This window comes from Fukomys damarensis, unplaced genomic scaffold (genome assembly GCF_012274545.1).
Source record: "Fukomys damarensis isolate Sample0158 unplaced genomic scaffold, DMR_v1.0_HiC HiC_scaffold_39, whole genome shotgun sequence".
Classification (NCBI taxonomy): Eukaryota; Metazoa; Chordata; class Mammalia; order Rodentia; family Bathyergidae; genus Fukomys; species Fukomys damarensis.
In genome coordinates this window covers 111,905,310-111,915,793 of record NW_022900951.1, presented here as the reverse complement: position 1 = coordinate 111,915,793, position 10,484 = coordinate 111,905,310, and the positions used below count along the sequence as shown (strand labels likewise).

The window sequence follows — 10,484 nt, the reverse complement described above, 5'->3', positions numbered from 1 at the left end:
ATATGTAGAGAGAGTTGTAAAACTTGTCAAGAAAAGAAATACAAACTGATTAATATATAGTCTATACAGTCAGAGCCAATATTTTTTTCCAATATTGGGGATTGAACCCAGGGCCTCACACTGAGCTCCATCCCCAGTTGTTTTTCTTCTTCTTTTTTTAATTTTTGGTAGCAGGAATTGAACTCAGGAACTTGCACTTGCGAGGCAGGCACAGTGCCACTGAGCTAAATCCCTGGGCCCCCAGTTGTTTTCATTTTGAGATAGGATCTCGCTCAGTTGCCCAGGCTGGGCTCGAACATGCAATCCTCCTACCTCAGCTTCCCAGATTGCTGGAATTACAAGTGTGTGCCACTGTGCCCAGCAAGAAAAATAGTTAACTTTGAGAAGGAATGTAAAGGAAATAATCAGAAAGGGACACATGGAGCTTGACAAGTACTGGGAATAGTCCTATTTCCTAAGTGGGTGGTGGCTAAGTGCTGTCTTTTCATTACTTTTCTTTACATAGTGCTTGTATATGTTGTGTATTGTATGATATTGAACAATAATTTTAAAATCCTTAGTTACTCTTAAAAGCAAGTAATATTTGGTAATTAAGTGGTTTGGCACCATTCAGTACTCAGTGATTTTGTCTATTTGAGTATGTTGTTAAGTTCATTTTTTAAAGCTGCAGGAGTTTTTTTACAGCTAAGCCCCAGAATTTATAGGAGATTTTATTGTGTCTGAGTGCAAATCATTTCAAGTGAGAATTGACCCCATGAGCAGCGCTGAGAGGACAGCCCATTCGAAGCTATATAGAAGGGGAGAGATTGTGAATGGGTCATGTGGTATTTGTGCACTTTCAGTAATCTCAATCTTTATACTCACAGATAGTTCTTCAGACACTTCTGGCCTTTGCAGTTACCTGTTATGGTATAGTTCATATTGCAGGGGAGTTTAAAGACATGGATGCTACTTCAGAACTGAAGAATAAGTAAGTCTTTCCCTTTTCAGAGGCATTTAATTGCATAGGGATTTGCTTTATTTATATAATCTCCAATGTATGTATTCTGGTATACAAAAATAATTTTTTATATTGTGATTAATCATTTTATATGGATAACGAGGTAAAAATATCAAGGCAGTGTTTGATATGATAGGAAAAATGCAAATTAAATGTCTGACTATTGATACTAGAATAAGGTATTAGTTTGTGGTATTTGCAAGTTGCTTAAAATTACTGTTTGGCTGGATAGATGGAGTTAGATAAAGATAATTTCTCAGAAGTTTTAACAAAGCTCCCTCTCTCCTTCGCCCTTCTTTCTTCCCTCTTCTCTTATTTGTCTCTCTTCTGCTTTTCTTCCCTTTTTCTCTTTCATGCATTCATACCAACTTAATCTTTGGAAGAATAAAGCATTTTCTGTTTTCTCTCTCACTTGAAACTGATTTGTGGCATAAGTTTTGCCTGTAAGCCCTTTCGTATCCTGGGTTAAAGAGTATTATTCTGTTTTCTTTTTTCTCCTATACATCAAAGTTGTTCTCATGGGCTTTGTTTGCTTTTCTTTCTCACATTTTGCTTTACGTTGGTTTAATTTCATCTTTAGACTTCATCTGTCTTCCCAATCCTGAAAATACAAGCCTATATATTTTCTTTCCTCCCTACCCCAAGTATCGGGGATTGAACTCAGGGCTTGTGCTTTCAAGATAGGTGCTGGGCCATTTATCTAAATCCCCGCCCCCTATATATTTTCTTAGTAATCATTTATGTGGTAGAGGGAGCTCATCCCAGCCTTCACTTTTACTTCATTATGTACATTTTAAATAGTCACATATTATACCTCTCGCTTTGTATGAGTGTGTGCTTGGATGTTTAGGGGAACTGACATTGAGATTTGAGTTTTTATGAAAGGAAAAATTCTCTTGTTCTTTTCGGGAAAATAATATATAAAAGTGAATGCTAAGGCCATATACCAAGGTGTTTGCGAACTTACTTTAGACTATATCACTCTCACTGGAAAAGAAGAAAGGCTATTCTACTATCACTGTTGCTCTTACAAACAGTCTACCAAGAATGACAGGCAAGGAGCCAGGAAAGAACAAAGTAAAATAGAACAACATCAGGTAGGTTGTAGCAAAAGATAACCATTTGGCCAACAGGATGTATGGAGAGCCAACAGGAATTTTTTGTTGTACTTGAAAGAGTTTTTAGAAAACAGATCTGTGAAGTGGTCATATGACTTGAATAGTGAGGGACAAATGAGAATAATCAAAGGTACAATGTATGTCCTGGTTTTTAAAAGGCTTTGGCATAAGTTACTGTTAGATTTCACAGGTGATTCAAGTTGAGTGAGTATTTGTGTTACTATTTATAAGCATCCAGAAAGGGGTAGCTGAATAACAAAAATTTGAGACCTTTATGCTAGTCTTCCAGGTTTCTAATTTTCTTTGTATAGTAAAAAAAAAGAGAGAGATACAATATGATTATCATTTATAGTCTGATTTCATAACTTATTTAAAAATATAACCCATATGAAATTCATAATTCATTAGAAGGCTGCATATTTTCAAGTAGGCTTTTATAAAGATTTATCTAAAATCAATGCTTTTTTTTTTCTTTTAAGGACATTTGATACTTTAAGGAATCACCCGTCCTTTTATGTATTTAATCATCGTGGTCGTGTACTCTTCCGGCCTTCGGATACAACAAATTCTTCAAACCAAGATACGTTACCCTCTAACACATCATTGAAGTTACGAAAACTCGATTCACTGCGCCGTTAAGATTTTTACAAATTGTAATATCAGAACAGGACAGGACAGGACACAGAGCTGAATGTTGGAGTTTGGGGTGTGAAACACTCCCCCATCAGTATTTATATTGACCTTTCAGACCTAATTTAAAAAAAAGAATCTATGCCCCCATTTGTACACTGTTAATGAGATTGTTAATGAAGTATATTTTATCTGTGAAATGAGTCTTTGGTCTTTCGTATAGGGAATTTTTTTCATTTGAAACAAACATGCATCTTTTGTAAAAGTCACTGTTTTGAGCATATGAAAAATGATGGTGGTTTTTGCGATTATTTATTTTCCTAGGTTTGTTTTGCACTACCATACTTAGGAATCTCTCTTTTCTTTTTTTTTTTTGGAGATACTATGTGACTACTGCATTTTGCAGCCTGAATTACAATAAAATGGTCTTCAGTTCTTTTCAAATTCTGAGATGATGACGTCTCTTTTTTTCTTATGGCCCCAAAAAGTGGTTGTTCTTCCACAGATATTTGCCAGTTTTTAATTTACCCATGACTTGTCACCCCACCCTGCTCCCATATGCTTTCTAACATCTGCTGTCTTGTTTGATCACTTCTCTGAGATCATTTGCAGTGAGCAATTTTTGTGTCAGAAACTCTGTCATAGCAAATATATTTAACAAGCTCAGCTTGCTCTAAAGCTACTTGTGTTCTCTGCGGTTAGCTGTAAAAACCTTCCCCGATTATATAGTGTTAAGAATAGTGGAAGATGACTAAAAAGTCATTTGTGATTTCATTATCCTGCCTATGTAGAAGAATAGTAATTAATGAGGAAAAGTGATTAAGCCAGTTTAACTTCTTTAAAGTCTGTGTTAGTGTATTTAATACTAAGATAGTAAATTAGTGAAAATAAAGGAAACTTCTCCTTAACCTTAAGGCAGATGTAAAGGAATTGGCCAAATATGTTCTAAATATTTGGGATTAATATATTCAATTTGTTTAGAAAATTAAGGTCATTTAAGAAATTCTTGTGTAGCTTCTGATTTATAGCAGGCTTTCCATTTTCCATCTTCCCTGCATGGTGCTGAAGGTGAAGATGAGGATACAGAGTTGAATTTTTTCAGAAACAGTAATTTTACTCTTAGAGAAATTTGGCTATCTCTTTGAGCCAAAAATCAAAACAAAACAAAACCTGCAGGAAGCTTGAGTTAATTTTTTTAGAAAACATTGCTTTTGCTAAATTGTGCCAGTATAAAAACATTACTTTTGTTGAATTGTATAGGCGTAAAGGGAATAACTGTGCAGGTTTTAAAAGGAAATATGCTTTGGGCAAGAGTCATATGATGCCCATATACTTGATGACATTTTTTAATTAGAAGTGAATCTCAGCTCTTCTGTCCTGCCTGGTAATGCACAGCCCCAAAGGACAAGATCATTTTGTCATCGGATTTCTATTCTTTTTGTTTACCAGTCCAATCCGTGGAACACTGACTCTGCTCTCTAATGAGAACAAAGTTAGAATATGTTGGTAACGTAAAATAAGTTAGTAATGTGTTAAAAATGTGAAGTCAGGGATTATAGTGATAATAATGAAGTCAAAATACTGTGCGAAAAACCAGCCTCTTTTATCAGGCTCATCTATCGTTTCCTCAGGTACGACTTGATTTGGGAGAGCCTCTTGTTTTCTTCTCTTTTGAGGCTGTCTTCCTTTCCCAATATGTTTTACAGTACTGTTCCTGACATATAATTTACATAGCTTGCAATTCACCTATTTAATGGGTACAGTTAGTGATATTTATATTCACGGGGTTGTGCAACCATGAGCACAGTCAAATTTTTAGGATATTACATTACCCCAAAAGGAGCTCTGAACCCTGTAGCAGTTGCCTCTTATTTTCTTCCAGAACCCACCCCCAGCCCTAGGCAACCACTTCTTTCTTTTTTTATAGTTCTGCCTATTCTGATTATTTAATATAAGTGGATTCATATCTAATATTTGGTGACTGACTACCCAAATAGAGTTTTCTGTATGAAATGAAAAGTTCTCATCTTGAGAACTTATTACGGTGAAAGGAAGTGTTTGGTAAACCAGCAAATTTAAAGAGGGAGGGGCAGATACCTAATAAATAGGTTTCTGAGTTAATCTGATGCTGAATAGCTTTTCCTCATAGCCAAGCAATCATGATATACTACTGCTTATGATATCTTGGATAGTTTCTAGAACAGGTATTGAAATCTCTCTTTTTCTGCCCAGTCAGGAAAATCCTGCTAAAAATGATGCCAAATAATTTGGCAAAAAATTGACATAGCAGTCTTCAGGTATGTGTAACTTTGCTAGCAGCTTGTATACCTCGGGCCAGGTGAGCGCCCCAAATTTCTTCTGACATGTACACCAGTGTATTTCTGTTGTCTGTTTCAAGTATGTACAGTAGAACTGAAGGTGATTTGAGTGCATTGTAACAGTGCTAAATCTATCAAGTATGGAATTTTACTTACAGCACTATGAAATAGTCCATTACTGCCTAGGGTAGTTAAAAAAATATATAGTGATATGAACTAATTAAGCCTGCAGTTGACTCTGATTTCAGTAACAGTTCAGAAGTGTGAAAAGTGCACCAAACAAAGTTCTCCAGAATATAGCAAGACTTTTTAATAATCAGGGAACTAGCTAAATTCTATGGGCTAGTGGCCCAGCAGCAGAAAATGCAGATCAGTGAATCAGAGGCATTTGCTCTGTAACTCCCTACTAATTAATTGTTTCCAAGCATTGTGGCTTATTTTTGAGTGGCATGACAGCTTCTTCCTGGTTATATGTGGCCTGTTTCCCTGATGTATTGAGTAGTGTTGTTTGTTGTGAACATCGGTGCCTGTAACACCAAGCTAAACACATTTCTTTGGATTTGTTTCCTCTCTTCAAATAATCTTTCCCTGTGTAATAAATAAATGATTGTCTCACCCTGTTCTTGGCAGTGTTTTCTTTGTTTTTTGTTTTTACTCTTTATCTCATTTCTTCTGCTTCTGTGCCCAGAAAAATGTAAAAACTAATTTTATGACGATATTTTTTCTAGTGTGTTGTTTTCCTAAATACAATGGATACTTTAACTCTACATGTAAAGTCTTGTAGTTTTGTTTTTATAGCCCAAATAGAGTGTTAATTGCATATTTGTGTTCATTAATCATCAAATGCCCTTTGCACTGAGCTATAATATATCCCCAAACCTCTTAAAATATTTTTAAAGTTTGAGGCAGGTTTGTGCTAAGTTGCCAAGGCTAGGCTTGAGCTTGCAGTCCTCCTGCCTCATCCTCCCAGCATGCTGGGTTTATAGGAGTGCATCATCATGCCCAGCCAAGTGTAAGTCATGGAGCAGCAATGCCTAATCATTCCATCCCAAAGTTTGTTAAATACTCAAAGTGCCTGTTAAATTACACTTAACAAGAAATCATTGTGATTAAGGAATCGGGGGCAAATCTAAAACTTAATGAAAATTCAAGGGGCAGTTCTAGATAATAAAACTTAGCACTTACCTACAGTATTTTGAAAACATGACCAGTACTCAAGTTTACCTAATAATATCTCAAAGTAACCTAATCAAGCATTCTTTAAAAAGAGGGAAAACGTTATGTGCGTGTGGCAAAAATGATCAGATGGTACAGAAAGATGTAAAATTAAAACTGTCCCCATCGCTCCGACCCAAATACTTAACCTCCACAGGTAACCAGCTTCAAGTATTTTGTATTTTCATTTGTCAGAAAATAATGTTTTTTGTTTTTGGTACTGGGGATTGAACCCAGGGCCTTGGCAGTGAGCTGTATCTCTGGCCTTTCATTTTAAAATTTTGAGACAGGGTCTAAGTTGTCCAGACTGGGCTCAAACTTGCAATCCTCCTGCCTCAGCCTCCCAGAGTCTGGTAGTACAGGCATGTGCCACCATACCTGGCATCAAATAATACACTTTAAAATTTTCTTAAAATAATGAAATCAGATTATATACACTTTTCTGTACCTTGCTTTTTTTAAAACTACTTGTTTTATAAGATCATTCTGTATTGCTATATACAGAAATATTCTTTTTAATGACTGATATTCCAATTTATTATAAAGATTTAAATACTGATGGACTTTCAGTTGTTCCCTGTCGCGAGCTGGCAATGCAGAACTGTCCAGCTTTTTTTTTCGGGGTGGAGATGGGGCAGAGAGAAAGGAAGGACGCCAAGACAAGAGTCTGATCAAGGCTGCGTTTATTGCCGGCAAGCATCGGCCTTTTAAAGCCAAAAAAAAAAAAAAAAAACCACAAACTATTATGGGATGGGGTTACCATAGTAACTGAAAGGTCACACAGGAAAAGAGCAAACAGGCTCAACAAAAACAACCCTCAGTGGGTAGTAGTAACCCGGACAACCACACATCTAAAGGTCAGAGACGAGAAACTGTAACTTTCAGGAATTCCACAAAGGAAACACACCACCTGCTAAACTGGAGAAATTTAACACATATGGAGTTACTAAAGTTAACAATACTTACAACCAATACTCATGATCCCCACAGTTCCCAATATTTCTTCCTAAGCCACATTGCAATGAATGTACTTGTATGTTGAATGAGATTATGTCTATAGGGTTAATTCCTACAATGAAATTTCCGGATCAAAAGGTAATTTTCATTTTCAGTTGTATAGCTACTGTGGAATTGTCCTACAGGAAATTTTGCCCTGTGTACTTGCACATCTAATGTGATTATTTACCAGACCCATGCCAATCCTGGTTGCTAAACATTTTAAGTTTGATCACCTGTAAATGAATAAATGGTTTATTTTAATGAAGGTCTAATGCCTTTTAATGGAAATGGAACCTATCTTTTATGTTTATAGGTCACTCATTTTCTATGAACTGTATGATCATGTTTTGTTTTCTAGTAGATGATTTTTAGATTTGTATGAGCTTTTTGAAAACTAAGAAAATTAGTCCATTGTCATTTATGATATTTCCCTCAGTTTTATTTATTTATGTAGTTACATTTATCAGTCTTTAGGGCTTCTAGGATTTTGCCTTGCTGAGAAAGGCTTTACATTTCAGCATAAATTTAGCATATTTTCCAGTACTCTCAAGGTTATTTTTTATATTTGAAAATTTATTTATGTAGTAGGAATGGATTCAGCATTTTTCTTCACCAAATAGGTCTCGAGCTGTCCCAACCCCATTTGTTAATTTTCCACATTAAAAAAGCCATTTTCTCTCCTACATTGAATTTCCAAACATTTAGATCTGTTTTTAGACTGCAGTCGGTTGCTAAAAATGCTACAATTATCTTACGTTGTAACACATTTTCTTATTTGGCATTGCTAGTTCATTATTTCCAGATCGGTTTTCAATATCATTTTGTCCAAATCTCCATTCATATTAGTATTTTTCCTAGAATTTTAGTTTAAAACAACTTCAAACCTACAGAAATGTGAAAAGAATAGCGTGGTAAACATTTCATTTACGTTCATCATTCAGAGTCACCATTCCTACCATTTTGTTAGTGCCTTTTCTTTCTCCAAATGTGCATTGTCCCCTCCTTAATAATTTGAGACAGGTTGCAGACTTATCAAAATGCTTCATGCCAGCGCTAGACATGTCAGCGTGCCTCTCCTCCAGTGTGAAGGCATTCTCCCATTGACCGTGCAATATTCTCACAACTAAAACTGATCCACCTTCCAGTATTGCTTCAGATTCATATTTCTCCGTGTGCGCTCAGCATAGCTTTTATAGCTGCTTCCCCAAGGTTCATAAATTACATCGATCAATGTGTCTCTCTTCAGTGATCCCTCGACCTCTCTTTTAAAATGTCATTTTTCTAAATAAATATTTTTCTTAGAACTGTTTTAGACTTAACAGCAAACTTAGGAAGACAGTACAGAGAGTCCCCATATACTCATACTCAGTTTCCCCTATTATTAGCTTGTTAGCATGAGATGTTTGATATAATCAGTGACCTGATATTAATACTTTATCATTAACTAAAGTCCATACTTTATTCAGATTTCCTTGGGTTTTACCTCATGCCAACTTTGTATTCCAGGAGTTCATTGACAGTGAGTGCTACATTACATTATTGATCATGTCTTGGCTCCTCTCGGCCATCATATTTTCTTAGATTTGCTTTTGGGATTTTAATTTATTTTGGGCCGGGGATTTAGCTCAGTAGTTCCGCCGCCTGCCTTGAAAGGCGCAAGGTCCCAAGTTCCATCCCCAATACCAAAAAGGGGAGAAAATTATTTTATTTTGGTTTTGCCTTGGAGATTGAACCCAAGGCCTTCTCACTCAGCTACATTCCCAGCTCTTTTTCTTTTCTTTTTAATTTTGAGACAGGGTCTCCCTAAGTTACCCAGGCTGGGCTTGAATATAACACCCTCTTGCCTCAGTCCCTCAGAGTGCTGGGTTTACAGGCATGCAGCACCATACCCAGCTTTTTCTCATTTTTTATGATCTCAACAGTTTTGAGGAGTACTGTTTAGGCATTTTGTGGAATGTTCCTCTACTGGATTTGTCTACTGTTTTCCCCGTTATTAGACTAAGATTGTGTGCTTTGGGGAAGAAGAAGGCAAAGGTAAACTGCCATTCTCATTACCTATCAAGGGTACATACACGATCAGATCGAAATATATGGTGAATGTGTAAAGAGAACAAAGTTATTTCAGTACAGGACATGTTGCCATTCATCCCCCTTGAAGTGTCCCCCATAGCTTCAAACATACTTATCCCATCCTTCTGGCCACTTTCTGAAGCAGTTCTGGAAATCCTCTTGTGTGTCTTTACAAGGTATAACAAAGAGGATCAGGGGAAGAGGGAAGAGAAAAGGGTGAGGAGACAAAAGGGAATAAAACTGATCAAGGCGTGATATGTATATGCACCAATTTTCTGTAATGAATGTAATTGTTATGTATTGCAAACATATGCCAATAAAATAATTTTTAAAATAACCTTTAGGGTCAAGCATGGAGGAGAAAAAACAAGTGTTCCACACATTTGGGGGGGAAAATCAAAATACCCTGAAGAAGGTTAAAATAAATGTCAAATATGACAAATGAGGTAAAACAAAGTAGCAATAAACTTTTTATTAAAATCTTGAAGGAGGCCATGAGAAGTGCTAAGTGGTTGCAAAATAACGTTTTTCATAAAAACAAATAAAAAATGGTGTGAAGAAGCAATCCAAATGCATTGTCTGTCACATGGATTGCTAACAGTCCCAGTGCCATATTGGCATAATCTTTCCTCTTGGGATTGGCAATTGCACCACTGAAATGTACCCAGTTTCTACACATGCACGAAATTCTATCTGGGTTCTGCTATTCTATTTCATTGTTCAACATGTGGAGCTTTTTATTACACCATCTTTATTGCTAAAGGTTGATGATAAAAACAGTAAGGCAGTCTTCCTAAATTTTGTTCTTCATGCCTATATTGATTATTCTTGGGAATTTATGTTTCTCTATAAAATATTTTGGTGGTACCGGGGCTTGAATCCATGACCTTTGTGCTCACCTACATTTCTAACCCTTTTTTATTTTTTATGTCAATGCAGGGTCTCACAGCGTTGCTGAGTTTCTCAGGCTGGGCTCAAACTTGCAATCCTCCTGCCTCAGCCGCCCAGCATGCTGGGATCACAGGCATGCACCACCATACAGGCCTTTATATAAATTTCAGAATCATGAGACAAAAAACTCTGTTGGGATATTTATTGCAATTTTGCTACATTTATACGTTTGACTTTGAGGGA

The 10,484-nt window shown here is 36.3% G+C and overlaps 1 protein-coding gene across 1 annotated transcript in view; it reads left to right on the top strand.

Annotated features, from left to right (window-relative positions):
• Positions 1–5,680, top strand: part of Mmgt1 (membrane magnesium transporter 1) — a 9,100-nt gene extending 3,420 nt beyond the window's left edge. The window contains exons 3-4 of the mRNA XM_010642492.3: positions 867–970; positions 2,598–5,680. Coding sequence (XP_010640794.1) covers positions 867–970; positions 2,598–2,757 — 264 coding nt within the window. The 3' untranslated portion in view covers positions 2,758–5,680. The remainder of the gene's footprint in view (positions 1–866; positions 971–2,597) is intronic.
• The last annotated feature ends 4,804 nt before the right edge of the window (positions 5,681–10,484 follow it).